The 17,027-nt window shown below is 52.0% G+C and overlaps 1 protein-coding gene across 3 annotated transcripts; it reads left to right on the top strand.

Moving 5' to 3' along the window:
- Positions 1-6,346: 6,346 nt before the first annotated feature.
- Positions 6,347-16,679, top strand: SNX11 (sorting nexin 11). Of its 3 annotated transcripts, none has more exons than XM_034756084.1 (7): positions 6,347-7,093; positions 9,432-9,483; positions 10,054-10,140; positions 11,126-11,226; positions 11,944-12,042; positions 12,553-12,765; positions 15,353-16,679. In XM_034756084.1, the coding sequence occupies exons 1-7, from the start codon at positions 7,053-7,055 to the stop codon at positions 15,480-15,482; spliced, it is 723 nt and encodes a 240-aa protein (XP_034611975.1). In that variant the 5' UTR covers positions 6,347-7,052; the 3' UTR covers positions 15,483-16,679. The 3 variants fall into 3 exon arrangements, with proteins under 3 accessions (XP_034611975.1, XP_034611976.1, XP_034611977.1); XM_034756085.1 differs by having other exon boundaries at positions 6,348-6,818; XM_034756086.1 differs by lacking the exon at positions 6,347-7,093 and adding an exon at positions 7,931-8,561.
- The last annotated feature ends 348 nt before the right edge of the window (positions 16,680-17,027 follow it).

Here is a 17,027-nt window from a genome sequence, read left to right as displayed (position 1 = left end):
TTGGAAATATGGGTGAAATCCCACTGAAGTCAATGGTAAATCTCTGATTTCAATGCAGCTAGGATGAGAGTGTCGGTCAGTCAGTCACAATTAGCACATCTGAAAGCCTGGACCTTAGAGCTGAGCTCTTTTGAAAACCTAGTCCCAATTGTAGGTGTTGAGCCCTTAAGTTCTGGCCCTGGATGTCTAGATGGATGCGGGCAGTGGAGGCAGCAGTTTGAGGTCCCTTCATCAGAAGGGAGAGTCAAAGGAGAGTAAAGTCTGTCTTTGAAACCTACACAGTTTAAAAGAGAATCCTGCGCAAAATAGCTTCATCTAAAGGTGACCTGCACAAGGAGGAATGAAACTGGACTTGTTCCCTTCTTTTCCTGCAAAGCCAACCCAAAAGATTTTCCTTGAAAATCTAGGTCTTATCTAGCTCTTAACCTGGAAGTCTCTGTGCTAACTGGAGTCTTGGTATCCCAGTTAATGGGGGAATTGAGACCTGACTAAATGACGCTGGGACAGCACCAGGTTAGCTGCACAACTAACCACTATAACTGGTGGGGATTTCTAGACAGATGAGGCCAATGCCTGTACGCAGCATGGAGGAAGAGAGAGTGCTGGTGGTGGAATTTTTATTCAGACGGTTTAAAAAAAACCCCAAGGATTTTGAAACATTTACTCAACAAACACTTGGGAGGAAAGCACCTCCTGTCAATTACCAAGGAAGAAGAGGATGAGAGCCCCCAAGGAGATATTTGAGTCAGCTAGGAAGTTCTCCAGCAAAAGACAAACCAGGGTTGCTTATTTTTAAGGCAAAAATAAGCCACTTTTGAATTTTTCAGAGGGGTGCAGTTAACTTCTTTTATACTTCACAACAAAACTAAGGCCTAGTCTATATTCAAGGCTGTACTAGTTGAATTTTAAATCAGTTTAAATACTGATTTTAGCTAAACCTAGCGAGGACACTCTTAAGCAGCATTGCCAACCACAATTGTTTAAAAATCATGAGTCAGTCGTGAGATTTAAAGAGAATAAATGTTGGGTTTTTTATTTGGCTTCTGTTTTTTGTATCTATAAGGGTCACATTTTAAAGCATTTTTTCCACAATCATGAGGGCTAGGAACTTAAAAAAAAAAAAAAAAAATTAAAGCTGAAACTCTGTCACATGACTCCAGGAGCTGGGGCTTTAAGAAAAATCCCAAATATCACAAGATTTGGCACCTCTGTTTAATCCAAAATAAAAATGGCAAGGAATCAAATTAAGGTAAATCTACATAAACCAAGTTAAGATAATCCAATTTTGAACTTTGTTTATATAGATTTAAGTGTGTCCTGGTGCAACTTTGAATAGAGACATGACTCAAAGATGCAACCAAACTTTTTTTTGTAGGTTACCTTTAAACATATAAAAATGCGTTGGCAGTGTTTGAGACCGAAACTTTGCAGGACTGGGAACCTTAAAGTGAAACTGAGTACAAACAAAAGTGAAACCTATTTAATTAATTTTCCTTGTCCAAGGCGACAAATGTGCCCTGGAACTCCTGGAAAAATCCACCAAACAATAAAGAGCAGAGTGACAAATTGGGTATTAAAAATTCACTTCTAATTTAAGAGGTGCTAGATTTTAAAAAAAGCACATCTAAGCATTCTTAGGTTGAATCTGTCTCTTTAAACACAGTTGCAGCAAAAACTGGTTTCTATGCCATCTAAGCTAGAGTTTCTCTAATGCAGCCATCAGGGGCTTTTCATGTGGCCACAGCCTCTTGGGTGGTGATGGGCGGGGGCTGGTCCCTGCCCCCTTCTGGAGCCCCATTGTAGGAGCAGGTGATCAGTGGAAGTTCTCTACCTTCGTGGGAGCAGTGGGACTCAGGCTTCCACCCTGGGGTGGTGGGTGGCAGGCTCTGGTCGTGTGGCGGTGGCCTCATTCCCCAAGCCACAGGGCTTCATGCTCTGGCCCCAGGCGCATCCCCCACTATCACCCTGACCCCTGCTGCCTCCTCCAGCCCTCCATCCACACCCCCAATCGCCACTGCAACTCCCTCCCCATCCAGGGCTTAATTTGTCCCCGAGCTGGCCCGGGGCTGAGTAAGTCTGTTGTGAAAAGTAATTTTAACAAATATACAAATATCACTTTTCCCCAGTAGCAGACTTACTAGCTAGCAAGTCTAAAGAAAAAGAGAAAATCAACCAAAAAAAAAAAAACCCTACATAAATTACAATGATTTAGACATGTACATGTGCATATTTATTTGTTTTTCCTAAAGTTAATTAAGTATTTTAGGAAAAATTGTCAGAGTGGCCACCAGCAAGAGTTAGTGGCCGCACTCTGTGGCCACCAAAGAATTTCTTGTGAGAACTCCTGATCTAAGCAACCTTTGTAGATGGGTCCAAATGGTGATAAATCTATGCTTAAAATCAATGTTTCTGGCTGTTCCACAGCCAGTGAAGACTGGGGTTAAGATCCTATCTACGCTGTGAATATAACATTGTCTTCTGATCGTGCTCACAGGGCCTCAGAGGCATTGTCAGATATTTCCTGATCTCTAATGTACAAGGGAGCACCAGGAGCGCGGTCCTTAAAGCCGTTAGGCAGGGGGCCTTAAGGAATATTGGAGGAAATGCGAAGGAAATACTAAAACTCATAGGAACCAGGTCTTCAAAGGCAATTCGGAGAGGTCCAGATTGGCTGTGCGCAGTGATACGGAAGGTCCCCCCTCCTGTCTTACCTCTTCTAACGTCTTGAAAATTATTCTGGAATAAAGTAGGGTATTGATTTCAAATGGATTAACTGTTCCCCTGATTAACGCCATGTGTGTTTACTTCAGAACAGCGTTTCTCAAATGCGGCCACCAGGGGCTTTTCTTGCGGCCATGGCCTTCTGGGTGGCTATTGGTGGTGGGGGGGGGGAAACAGTGGCCCCTCTCTGGAGACACAAAAGCTGGAGGAGCAGGGAGTTAATGAGTTTCCCACCTTCCCGAGGCGGTGGAGTTGGGCTTTAGCCCTGGGGTGGCAGGCCAGCCACGGGACTTTGGGCTCTGTTCCCCGAGCTCGCCACTCCTCCCATCACTTCTGGCCCCCGCTGCCTCCCCTAGTGTCCCATTGCCCCTGGCTCCTGTAGCCTCCGTACCCACCTCCCCATCCAGGGCTCAAATTGTCCCTGGGATTGCCAGGGCTGAGTAAGTCTGCTGTGAAGAGTGATATTTGTGTGTTTGTTAATATCACTTTTCACAGCAGACTTAGTATCTGCAAGTCTTTAAAAAAAGCCACCAAACAAGCAAAAGAAACAATAAGAAAAAAGACAAGAAAGTGCAAAGCACCTTATTTGTGTTTCTGTTTTGTTTAGGTCCAGTAAAGAACAGAGACAACTGTACATTATTTTTATTATTGAGTCTGCAAAAAAAAACAAACCCAAATCCTACATAAATAAATTACAATGATTTGGACACGTATATTTGCATATTCATTTGTTTTTCCTAAAGTTAATTAAGTATTTTAGGAAAAATTGTCAGAGCGGCAAAATTTGTTGTGAGAACCCCTGCAGAATGAGAGTAAGACTGCTGTATTCTGAATCAGAGCTTAATCCATTGCTGATTCAGATAGTATCAGCATATGGAGTCGATCAGAAATCACCTCCCATGTAGACAAGTCCTAAATAATCTGTCTTGATCTTCCCTCACTCGTATTTCTCAGGCTCCTGGCTGATTTGGGCACATGAGTTAGGCTGTGTCCTCCCTGCCATTCAGTTGCTGGAAAATTGAATTCTTCTTCCTTCCAATTCTGTGCCATTCCATTAGGCACATTTTGATTCTCCTCTTCCCCTTCTCTGTGTTACTAACCTAGTTAAGCCAACAGGAGGTCAGACTAGATGATCATGATGGTCCCTTCTGGCCTCATGAGATTATGAGAAGAGGGCTGATGCTTTTAAACTACTTTATGTGTGCAAGAGTGTTAATCACGCATCTCTGGGGAGGAGAGGGAACATAGGGGATAAGCCATCTGGGGCTGGTTCTAGTTTGTTTTGATCTGTTCCTCCTCACCATAGTATCTGGGCACCTCCCATTACTGCATTAAGTGCTGTGACTAACCTCTCTCACGTGTGGTCTGTTCTTTCTCATCCTCTCCCTCGGGGGAGAGCTGTGGATGCAGTGCCTTGTTTGTTCAAATGGCCAGCACTCAAAACTGGGGCCGTATTTCCAGACATACTCCGCACCCAGCAGCTCCCATTGTAGTATCTAGTTGTAGTATTTCTGCAAATTTGGCCCTTATTTAGGGGCCTAAGTGGAATGAGCCTGGTAAGTTAGGAATAGGTGGAAGGGAACTTTTCCTGCATAAGGAGAACTTTCTGCTTTGGTAGCCTGACACAAAGTGCAAGGGTACCACGTGAGGGTCACCCCATCCCCATTACCCAGCCCACTTACTTATACCCATGACTGTCTCTACTTCCTGTATGGGTGATAGACCCTCACCGCTTATCGACTGTTTCCTGATCCCGCCCACCGGTTACCCACCTCTCATTGGGGACATTGCAGTCTGTATATACTATGTGTGCTGCCCAACCCCAAAACGCCAACATACCCCTATACTCTGTATGCTACCCCCAATGACCAATAACTGACGCTTCACATTTTCTGTATCGTTTATTTTTTTAAATATTCTTTTATTGGACCAACTTCTGTTGGGGAGAGACGAGTTTTCCAGCTTAGGCTATGGCTACACTACACAGCTTTTAGTGACACGGCTGTGCCGTTACAGGCTTGCCACTAAAAGCCGCGCAGTGTAGCTGCTATTGGTCAGCAGGAGAGAGAGCTCTCCTGTGGACAAAAAACTTCCACCCCCCTCAAGCGGCAGTGGCTTTGTCAGCAGGAGAGCATTCCTGACGACAAAGAGCTGTTCCCACCTGCGCTTTTCGTCAGTAAAACTTGTATCGTGCGGGGGGAGGGGGGTGTTTTTTTTTTTTAAACACCTCTAAACGACAAAACTTTTGCCGACAAAGTGCCAGTGTAGACACACCCTTACACGGAGCTCTTCAGGTCAGGGGAAGGTACTCCGCGTCACAGCTGAATACAAGATGGAGCAGATTGTTTAGAGTAAGTGGTTAACACACATTTCAAGGGAACATTCAAGGTGAAGTGGCCTAACACCTCTCCAGAAGAAGCAGGGGGGGCGGGGTAGTGGGTTTTAGAGAGTGTTATAATGAGCCATAAATCCAGTGGCTATTCAGTCCATGATTTTTAGTATCTAGCAAAGTAATGAATTTAAGCGCCCAGGCTCATCTTTTCAGACTGCTGTGCAGGTTTCCTTTGAGGATGAGGACTGAGAGGTCAGATATGGAGCGATCGCTTTGTGGAAAGTGTTCACCCACAATTGATAGCGTTTTAGTCTTGTATGATTTTTTTTTTTTTTCCGTGCGAGTTCATTCGAGAGCATAGTGATTCTCGGTTCACCCACCTAGTTGTTGTTGGGGCATTTAGTGCACTGGAGGCGGTACGCCACGTGTTGTGATAGGCATGTGTGGGATCCAGGGATCTTGCAAGGGGTGTTATGATGATCAACACCCCTCACAACAGTGGAGATACGTCGACAGGTTTTGCATCTGTTGTTCTGGCAAGATCTGGTGCTGCTTTGAGTTGGTGTGCCCTAGTCTGTGGGGAGCTTGCTTCTGATGATCGTGGAGAGGTTGGGGTGTTTCGAAGGCCAGAAGAGGGATTCAGGGGCGGATTTTTTTGGTAGATGTGGTTCCCATTGAGTATAGGGTTCCAGTGCGGGGTGGTAGGTGACAGATAGGGATGGGTAGTTGGAGTGAGTTTTATTTCTCTATTGAAGCAGGTTCAGGGCATTGGAGTGGCACACTGCAGAATGTGATCTACTTTTCTGGCGGAGTGTCCCTTGTTTGGTGTCTTTGGCCTGGTCCACACTAACCCCCCATTTCGAACTAAGGTACGCAAATTCAGCTACATTAATAACGTAGCTGAATTCGAAGTACCTTAGTTCGAACTCACCGCGGGTCCAGACGCGGCAGGCAGGCTCCCCCGTCGATGCCGCGTACTCCTCTCGCCGAGCTGGAGTACCGGCGTCGACGGCGAGCACTTCCGGGATCGATTTATCGCGTCTAGACAAGACGCGATAAATCGATCCCAGAAAATCGATTGCTTACCGCCGGGTCCGGCGGTAAGTGTAGACCTACCCTGACTCTCACCAACAGAAGTTGGCCCAGTAAAAGATATTCCCATACACAGTTTAACACCTTCAAGGTGGGTATCTTGGATTTCCCTCCCTATGACAGCTAACTACCTCTGCTAAATAATCAGTCCCACCTTCTATTTAGCTGTGACACTGAGTACACTGCCCAGACCTCTTGTCTCTCTCACCAACAGAAACTGGTCCAATAGAAGATATTACCTCACCCACCCTGTCTCGCTAGTATTCTGGGACCAACATGGCTACAACAACTCTGCATACAAAGCCATAAATCCATCCCTCAAAAACCGTCTACAAACAATCCAGCTGGAAGAGGTGAAGCCAGGATGCCCCGGGCAGGCTCAACCCTCCAGCTGCCCCGATGAGTGGCCCAGATGTGTCTGCACTATATAAAGCAAGCTGAACTGGTTTAAGAACCTTATCTCTGAAATCTGCAGGGTCCCACTGGCTGGACTGTTGCCACAATTTGTTGTTTTAGCTGTTTCTCTTCAAGCTATTGAGAGCGAAAGCTAATTATGTTGCAGAACAGGTATTGCAAACCGCTTCACTCAGAAGCATTTAATGGTGCATCAAATCGACTGACGCCATCCAGTACAACTTGGAGGGATGCAGCAAAGGAAGTGGTTGGTGTGAGGGTCCTGTGCTAATATCTCTGCTATGTAACTTAATTGTTAGAGCCTGGAGGCTAATAACACGCGCGCCTCCTTTGGCACCTCTTATTCAGGGCTTTCCAAGTACTTTACAAAAGTTAATTAACCCTGTGCTGGGAAGAAGATGGGTGTTGCTATCTGTGTTTACAGCACCATGGAGTCTGATTTCTGACGGGCTCCTATGTGCTCCCACAACGCACATGATGAATACAATTACAAATGGGGAAGGCGATGCGCAAGGAGTCTGCTGCTTGCCCAAGGTGTGTCAGTGCATCAGGAGAGCTGGCAATAGATGTGCAGTCTCTTGCTCTAACCACTAGATGACACTGCCTCCACCGTATAGCTGATCAAGACAACTTAGGAGGCTGGCTTTTTGGATTCCACCTCACAGGTTAAAGTGAGGAGTCCTTGTGGCACCTTAGAGACTAACCAATTTATTTGGGCATAAGCTTTCGTGGGCTATAACCCACTTCATCAGATGCATCTGATTAAAGTGTGATCCTTCCTCAGAGGTTACATTGCTGTTGGCAACACATGAAATTGAAGCAGATATGTTGTGATAAGACTGAAAACTGGGGGTAGGGAAGCTGTAAAGTTTCAGAAGATGGGATATCTGTTTGCACCTTTTTTTGCCACAATCTCGTCAGTGTGATTACAAGAACTAGGGGTCACCAAATGAAATTATTAGGCGTCAGGTTTAAAACAAACAAAAGGAAGTATTTTTTTTCACACAACGCACAGTCAATCTGTGGAACTCCTTGCCAGAGGATGTTGTGAAGGCCAAGACTATAACTGGGTTCAGAAAAGAACTAGATAAGTTAATGGGGGGGAGGGATAGCTCAGTGGTTTGAGCATTGGCCTGTTAAACCCAGGGTTGTGAGTTCAATCCTTGAGGGGGCCACTTAGGGATCTGGGGCAAAATCAGTACTTAGTCCTGCTAGCAAAAGCAGGGGGCTGGACTTGATGACCTTTCAAGGTCCCTTCCAGTTCTAGGAGATGGGATATCTCCATTATAATGGAGGATAGGTCCATCAATGGCTACATAGCCAGGATGGGCAGAGATGGTGTCTCTGGCCTCTGTCTGCAAGAAGCTGGGAATGGGCGATAGGGGATGGATCACTTGATGATTACCTGTTCTTTTCATTCCTCTTGGGGCACCTGGCATTGGCCAGTGTTGGAAGGCAGGGTTGAGTTTTTATTATGGTGAACTTCAAAAATCAGTCAAGTTCCCAGCATGGGGAGCTTTTATTATGAAATGAAAGTTACAGCTGTTTGAAGAGGATAACTTCCTCTGTGGTCTAGCAAAAGCTGAGACCATCTTCAGCCATTCTCTTGTGCACGCACACATCCAGGACCTAATGAATTCAAATGGCAGGCTTACATTTCTCTGCCTGCAGGGCACAAACGTACGAGAACTGGGTGGAACTAACCTGTCCTTTCAACGGATCTGTCTTGGTTTTTGAAGAACTGAACTAATGTCCCGTCAGTTATTAATAATCATCAATTATTACTTATGCTGCGTGTTACCGCAATATCCGGGACACCGTTGTGTTAGGCACGGTACAAACACAGAGCACAAAGGCTGTTTCTGGCTAGACATGTAACCTAGCCGTAAAGGAAGACTGGGTGGCAGAAGTACCAGTTATCTTGGAGGGGAAATATCCCACCCACCCCTTGGCACAGGTTGAAAAATCTAGTGAGGCTGACTCAACCCTCCACCTTTCCAAGGTAAAGTAAGAGTCCATGCAAGCCATTTGGACTAGACCTGTTGGTGCAGTTAATCCGTCTCCCTGACAGATGGTAGCAGCTCTCCCGTCACCATGGCGCTGCCCACACGGGGGGTTAAGTCGGTATAACAACGTCACGTGGGTTGTTTATTTTTCACATCCCTGAGCGAGGTGTTGATGCCGACGTAGGTCTGTAGCGTAGAGCTGGCCGGAGTTGTAGCCTTTCCGATGCAGGACTCTGGTGATGGTGGGGGAACTCCCTTTGCAGGAAATCACCACTTTTGTTAGCTCAGTCTGATGGCCTCCGTCTGTAACACGGTAACTTCTGAACATGGCGTCTGATCAATTCCACGTGGTTCTAGGCATCCATGGGTGGAACCGTATTGTTTTGGGGGAAAACTGGGGCTGTACAGAGTCTTTGTCAACCCTTTAGCAGATGCACGGCTTCAAGCACCTCTGCAAACAGGCTGTAGATCAAAGAACTGGTTGATCATGGCACCCATTACCGCCTTTCAGTCGAACACCACCCTCTCTCAGCTCTGCCTGTCCTCCCAATGGTTTAGCATGTTGACACCCTGAATGACTAATCTCCCAGCCAGAAGAGAAGTAACAATGGTGGGAGAAGCAGATGGGCATGTGGAGGTGGGGAATGGAGGACCCTGGCACAGGGAGGAAGCCGAAGAAGGGTGCACACAGCTGTGGGACTGAGCAGGGGGAAAATGGGGTATCCTGGTGTGGAGGGTAAGAAGGAATGGGGCAGGGGGCATCCCCTCCAACTGAACACGTGAGCCTGTAACTAGTCCAGGCACCTTTAGCTTTGTGTCAGATCTGCTTCGTCTAACTGAGGGTCTGTTTGTTTTCATCTGGACAGATGCTTCCCTCTGGGCTCTGGCTGTAGGATGTTGGAGAATCAAGAGCAAGAAGTAAGGCTCTCCCGAGTTTCTGCCATTTTCTGTTCCGTGTTTGGGGGGGGCTGGCAGGTTGGGGGAACGTATGGAGCCTTTGAATTCAGGCAAAGATCGAACCATTGTGGTGAGCGAGTTAGTGCTAGCAAAGCTGGAGTTTCACAAAGGGGGAAGAGGTGGGGAACTCTTAGCTGGTACCCAGGGGGATAATATGAAGGGTTTTACAGGGTCAGGTGGGGGGATTAGTGGGGTGATGAGGGCAGGAGCTGTCTGCCTAGCATGGCTGCAGCAGCGTGGGCCTTTAAGGGTAGGATGGGATGGGAAGATTATAGTTTGGGGAATCACCAGGTAGAACGAACCCCAGAGTATGGTGGGGACACTCCCCCTTCAAAGTCTGGTGCTCCTGAGATCAGTACCCAGCTTCTCAAAGGCAGCACCGCTTGCCTGTTCCTGCCCCTTGCAGACTTTGCCACCAGCTGCTCTCTGCTGTGGGTTACAGCTGGGTGACGGGAAGTCAGGACTAGGCCGGTTAGGATGGGGCTGCGGTGAACATCTCCTTGGAGTTAGACAACATTTCTCTGCCCTCAGGAGCTGACCACGGTGCGGGTTCAGGACCCTCGGCTCCAGAACGAAGGCTCCTGGAATTCCTATGTGGATTATAAAATCTTCCTCCATGTAAGTGCAGAGCGGAGTCTGACACCGCACTGTGCTGTCGCCTCTCCCCAGTGAAAAGTGGGTGTAAAACGCTACCGCCCCATCTGGCATCACTTGGCAGCGGTTTGAGATGGTTCGGGGTGCTGGACAATCTGAGACCTAGGGTCTTGCAAGGGGCTGCACCACAGCATGGTCCACTCCGCCCCCCCGGCAGGATTCTGCTGTGTAGAGCTTGCTTAGCCCTGTACGGTTATCGGTGCTTTACCTAGTTGATCTTTCCATCATCTCTCACTCCCCCTTCTCTGCAAGCACCTATCTAGATCAGTGGTTCTCAACCAGGGGTGGCCACGAACAGAGCCAGCATTAGACTCGCTGGAGCCCAGGGCAGAAAGCCAAAGTCCCGCAGCATGAACCCTGAACCCTGCCGACCGGGGCTGAAACTAAAGCCTGAACAACTTAGCTTCACAGGGGCTCCTGTGGTGTGGGGCTCTGGGTAAATACCCTGCTTGCTACCCCCTAACACCGTCCCTGGCTTTTATATGCAGAAAACCAGTTGTGGCACAGCTGGGCTGTGGAGTTTTTATAGCATGTCGGGGGGGGGAGGGGGGCCATGAGGGGGAGCTCACAAAAGAAAAGGCGGAGAACCCCTGATCTAGGGAATTAAATGACCCCTAGCCCCTTGGTGTCAGAGCAAGTTCCAGCAGCGAGTTGGGGCCATGATTAGAGCAGTTCCAGGCCCTCCGCTCCATGTTCAGGCCATGAAACCAGGCCGCACCCCCCCTCGTTTGCACGTAAAGTCCTGCTGCTCCTCCTGACGCCAAAAGATTGGCTTGGGCCCGCCGCTTGCAACTTAATACCATGTTCTGGTTCAGATCAGAACGTTCCCCTGGGAGCAAAGGACAGCAGGACCTTATGGGAAGAATGAGCTGGCATTGAAGGGAGCTCTGTGCCCCCCTACAGGGAGCCACCTCTGACCTTTCCCGTCCTCCCGCGTCTCGTTTCACAGACCAGCAGCAAGGCCTTTACTGCCAAGACCTCGTGCGTGCGCAGACGGTACCGCGAGTTCGTGTGGCTGAGGAAGCAGCTCCAGAAAAACGCTGGCTTAGTGTGAGTGTGAAATTCCTCCTCCGCCTCCTTGATGCCAGACGCCAACTTCTCCTTAGCACAGAGGTGTGGGGTGTCCTGACCCTCCGTAGGATAAGGCATTATAGACAGGAGAGAGCAGGGGCATGAGAAACTGGCCCAAAGGGCTGGCTGCACCCACAGATTCCAAGTCAGGTGAGCTGGGTTCATAAAATCAGAGAATATCAGGGTTGGAAGGGACCTCAGAAGGTCATCTAGTCCAACCCCCTGCTCAAAGCAGGACCAATCCCCAACTAAATCATCCCAGCCAGGGCTTTGTCAAGCCGGGCCTTAAAAACCTGTAAGGAAGGAGATTCCACCACCTCCTGAGGTAACCCATTCCAGTGCTTCACCACCCTCCTAGTGAAATAGTGTTTCCTAATATCCTAATTCCAGTAAATGTGACTGGGGGTCAGTCACGTGGAGTGAGCGAGTGCCCAGCACCGAAGTAAAGGCCAAAGTGTTCGCCTCCCTGGGCAATCTCTTGCTTGCAGAGGACGGAGGGGCGTCTAACGCTCGAGCTATGCAAGTGCTGATTGTTCCCGGGCCCAGGAGCTCTACGATCGCCCCAGCTTGGCGGTGGGTGAAAACGCGCTCTGGCTGTTTGCACGAGGCCCGGCTTCTCCCACCAGGTCCGTCTCACGTCACCTCGTTCCGGCTGTGGATACCGAGCCGTTGCCTTCCTCTGCTCTGTTCCCTCAGGCCCGTCCCGGAGCTGCCGGGGAAATCCACCTTCTTTGCAGGCAGCACCGATGAGTTCATTGAGAAACGGAGACAGGGGCTCCAGCAGTTCCTGGAGAAGTGAGTGAAAGGGATGCAGCTCCCTCACGCGGCTGGCTTGGTGGCTGAAATGGGTTTGGGGGGGGGGGTATCCTAATTCCAGTAAATGTGACTGGGGGTCAGTCACGTGGAGTGAGCGAGTGCCCAGCACCGAAGTAAAGGCCAAAGTGTTCGCCTCCCTGNGGGGGGGGGGGGGGGGGGGGGGGGGGGGGGGGGGGGGGGGGGGGGGGGGGGGGCAGGGTCTATTTCACCTCAAAGCCCTGCTTCCTAGCAGGAAAGAAGGCTGCCTAGCTCCGTTCCCCCAGGCTTGAGGGTGGTGGTTTCTGGGGTCAGAGAAGAGAATTCCCGCTAGGGAGCCTGAACTGGAAGGGGGTAATGCTTTTGGGTGGGGGGGGGGGAGCATGAAAATTCTCACTATCTCAGCCGGATCCTCCCCTGCCCTTGCTGTCTACCAGCCCCTGTGGCTGGTACGCAGGCCTGGGGGGCTATACCGCATTCTGCATTGTCCCCTCGCTTCCTGTCTCTCTCCAGGGTCGTGCAGAACGTGGTCCTCCTGTCAGACAGCCAGTTGCATCTCTTCCTGCAGAGCCAGCTGTCGGTGCCCGAGATCGAGGCATGCGTGCAGGGCCAGAGCCCCCTGACCGTCACGGACGCCATCCTCCGCTACGCCATGTCGAACTGCGGCTGGGTGCAGGAAGAAGACGCCCGCCCTGCGCTCGTGGCGGGGGCAGAGCTCTACAGCAGGTCCTGGGAGCAATCTGGGACTCGTGGGTGGGATGGAGTGAGATCGATAGCTGGAACTAGGCTAAGAGCCGAGCCCCCTTCCATGCTCGGAGCTGATCTGTGCTAGCTAGACCAGAGCTGGAAAATGGTTGGAACCTGGCTGTGGCCTCTCCAGAGGGCCCGTAACATGGCTATGGGCCTTCCCACAACTTAGCCACTGCATCAGCTGTTGTGGCCACGTGGGGTCTAATGTGCTTGGTCCGATCCTCCCAAAGAACACACCACAGCCAAATAGGGACGTGGCTTTAATTCACACGATCCCCAGCCCTCATCTGCTCCTGAGCGCCCTAGGTCTCGTCACGGCCATAGGCGCCGACTCCGTGGGTGTTCTGGGCGCACCCGCGGGGAAAAATTGGTGGGTGCTCAGCACCCACCGGCAGCTCCTCACCCTCCCGTCCAGCTCACCTCCGCCTCCGCTTCCTTCCCTGAGTTCGTCACGTGCCTGCTTTTTCCCCCTAGCTCCCAGCGCTTGTGCCGCAAAACAGCTGTTTCACACGGCTGGGGAGGAGGGGGGAACGCGGCGCACTTGGGGAAGAGGCAGGGCTGGGGTGGGGATTTGGGGAAGGGGTCCAATAGGGGCAGGGAGGGAGCAGAGTTGGGGCGGGGACTTTGGGGAAGGGGTTGGAATTGGGGGCGGGATAGGGGAGGGGAAAGGGTGGAGTTGGGGCAGTGGAGGGCGCAAGCACCCACCGGCGCCGGGGAAAGTTGGTGCCTATGGTCACGGCCTGCTTGGAGGATTTCTCCACGTCGTGCGCCATCGGCCCGGAAGGAGCAGTCCAGAGTCCCATCGCTGCTTTGTGCTCACCAGGGGCCTCCGGCGCATCCTTTCATCAGTAGCAAAGGTGTCGCGCTCTGGAGCGATGGGGGCTGCATGTTCCAAAGGGCTCAGCTCCCCTTTGGGCACCAAAACGAGCATATGCTTCCTTCCTGATGCTCCCCGTGTTGAATGCGGAACCCCCACGTGACTCATCTAATACCCACTTCCCTTGGCCTTTCCCCACCGCGCAGCTGGGCTCACACATCCTGGTTTAGGCCCAAGGCAAACCCAGACCGTGTCCTGAGCATCTCAGACGGGCAAGGGTGAGGGACGATTGTCGTTATCCAGTGGCAAAGCTGCCTTGTGGCTGAAGTGGCTCTGCCTGGGGGAGTCACCTCCACCTTCCTTGCTGGAGGGGAGGATGTTGTGACACTAGGAGCCTCTGAGGAATCCTGGAAGGGGAAAGGACACCGCCAGACAAGCCCCGGGGTGTGTCCCCGCCCCCGTGGCCACAGCGGTAGATCTTATAACGGGAGAAGCGTCTTGTGCTCAGGCTTTGTACCAATTTCCATCACTCAGTGAGTCAGTTTCTGCAGCCTGCCAGCTGCCCCTCTCCTCTAGGGGGAGCAGTTGGGTCAGGGCGCTAGACCTCACACTGCAGGCACCTACTGTAGAATCTCTCTAAGCCTCCGGTGTGATGTGGGGGGAGCCACCCCCACCCCCTCAACTCTGAGCAACCTTTTCATAGAGAAGTGTTGTGGTGCAACCTCCTGCAAGATCTCCAGGCACCTGTCCCCAGGGGACATCGGTGCTGAGAATACTTTGTATTCCGCTGCCCTCCAAGCCTGCTGCCTCCTATGCACCAGCAGCCCTGCAAAATCCTGGTTGCTTGAGGAGTGGAGACGCGCTTCTCACCCTGGCCAACGGGAGGGGAGGTGAATGGAGCCATGACAGGATTGTTGTCCTAGGCTGCTAGGCAAATGAACCCAGCTGAAGATCATGCCCCGCCGCAGCGTCTCGCTCTTGGTTTTAAATAGCAGGAGAAGCGGCGTGGGTGGGCCCCAGCACGAGGCCCGTGTTAAGAAAGCCCCTCTGGTTTAAGGAAGGGTTTGGACTGGGCGCAGGAAGCCAGGCTGAGGGGTAGGTATCCAGGCAGCTCGGCAGGCTAGACGCTTCGCTGGCTCAGCTGTCAATGCTCGAAGCCCCTCCCTGGCGACTCCTGTCCTGGCCGCACCGAGGGATTCTCCCATCTCTTCCCCCCCACCTTCCCCTCTTCGCAGAGGGCTCCGCGCTGCGTGTGGTGGTGGGGGGCCTGGAGGAGGGGAGCAGCTGGCTGTCTGAGCAGACTCCACCTGCACTGCTCCTTGGGCCAGCTGCGGAAGAGGCCCCCGTGGAAGCACGGAGAAGAGGCCGCAGGCAGATGGGGGCAGGTGGCCGAAAGGAAGCTGTCTGCTGCTCTCTCCTCGCTCCACGGGCGCACTTGTGCAGAGGTGGATCTGGAGTAGGGCAACTTTCCCAACCCCCCGCTGCTCCTCCCAGGATTGCTGGGGGTCGGGCGCCAGGCTTTAGAGCGCTCAGGTCCTAGTGCGGCCGGCAGCTTGGCCCCAGATCTCCCAGGAACCGGGGGTAAGGTGGCAGGAGCAAGGTGCTCGCGCAACTTCTCTGTCAGTGGCTCACTGCTCCAGGCCGTTACGCAGGGCAGGATGCGTGTGTAGCTCGGGAGAGCTGGGGCCGCGCATCTTGCTTGGAACCCCTCTTCCTTCCTGACTCTCCTGTGCCTTCTCTCCGTAGCTGCGCTGGTCACGGAAGCCCCCCTGTTCGGAGCTGTCTGAAACCCCCTTCGCGCTGGAGCGACTTCGGCATGGAAGACAACCACTCGGATAGCCTGGATTCTCCTACGGAGCAGCCGGGGACGAAGTAAGCAGCACAAACGATCGTGTGCGCCCTGTCTGGGAGCAGCGGTTCTTGCTCTGCGGAGAGCCGAGGATGGCAGCTGAGTGGCTCCCGTTGGTGCAGGATTGGGACCCTGCATGGCACGTGGGCCTCAGCCCCTCTACTCCCAGCAGCTTGTGACCACTTCCTGCCGCCTCTGGACGGTCCTCTGATGAGGCAGGTGCTGTGTGAATACACAACTGAGCTGTACGAAAACGGAACCAGTGCTTAGTAGAACCTAAGTTTGTTACTCCCCAGGGCTGTGTCATGCTCTTGTGGGGGGAACGGTGTATATTAGGGATGGGGGCTGCTTGAAAACAAAAGCCAGCTCCCTTGATCTTGGCTTGATTCTCTGTCCCCTTGGAGCTGGGTCATGGAGGCAGATGCTCATCGCTGCAGAGATCCTCCAGGAGAGATGTTGTCTGGATCCCTAGGCCGAGCTGCCGTCCCTCCTTGCCCAGCGGCAGATCAGTCAGCGGTCCCAGCAATCCCCAGTGGATTCTCGTTCCTAGAACTAGAATTCAGTCTTCGTAGCATTCCCCTCTGAAAAACCAATGGCCGCGTAGGCACGAGCGGCGCTACTTTGCATGGCTGAGAGCCACGTTTAAACAGCGGCTGTGGGGCGGCCTCCCCTCAGCTGTGCTGAGCCGGAAGCCCACCCGCTGGGTATGGATACCACCTCCACACCTGGGTCCTCCAGGCCGGGCTCGGCATGCAGGCTGCGTGCAGCTGGAATGAGCCCATGACCTTTCCCTGGGGGCTCTATATTGCAGGGTTGATTCCTCCATTGCGGCGGGGCTGGGGGAATGTGTTGTGGTGGGACAGTGAGGTCAGAAGGTTGGTTGTGTGGGACACCCCTCAAGCTGGGCTTCCCTGCAGGAGAACAAACCTTCTGGCTAGCCCAGACCTGCCTGAGCCTAACAGCCAACTGGAGCTGAAGAGGGCAAAGGGTGGTGATCCCTATAGCCAGCCATGAGGGAGCAGAACCGAAGAAAGAATCCCTTAATAGAGAATGGGCAATCCCACGCTGCAGCTACCACCAGGGCCTCTCTGCTTTCAACCCATCCGGTCCATCTACTCTGCTGCTCCCCGTGCCTTTCCACCAGCCCATCCTCTGGCATTGTCATGGCTCGGAAGGCAGAGCTGAGGTGCTCTGGCCTGCAATAAATGTGAAGTGCATGAGACACGGGGTGCTGGTGATTTATGTCTGGCGGGGCGGGGAGGAGACCAGGAGGGACCCAGGCGGAGCAGGGAAGGCTAATCACAAACTGATCGTGTTTGGGGAGGAAAAAAAATAACGGGGCTGATGCATCTTAAGCAATAGGCTTGGGGCTGGCTAAGATGCCACCAGCGCCCATCCCTGCGTTGGTTGCAGTGGGCACTAGATCGTGACGGCTGATGAGTGTCCAGCTGCAGCTGGGGGGGGGGGGGGAAGAGGGTAAAAGAGCTTTTTCCTCCAGCCCGGGCTCCCCAAATAATACGTCACTGCTAGGAACCCTGAGTGAAAGATGCCCCTGACCACGGGCCTCAGTAT

The sequence above is a fragment of the Trachemys scripta genome, chromosome 23 (assembly GCF_013100865.1).
Source record: "Trachemys scripta elegans isolate TJP31775 chromosome 23, CAS_Tse_1.0, whole genome shotgun sequence".
Classification (NCBI taxonomy): Eukaryota; Metazoa; Chordata; order Testudines; family Emydidae; genus Trachemys; species Trachemys scripta.
Note: the sequence above shows the minus strand (reverse complement) of the source record. Positions and strands in the feature narration are given on the sequence as shown.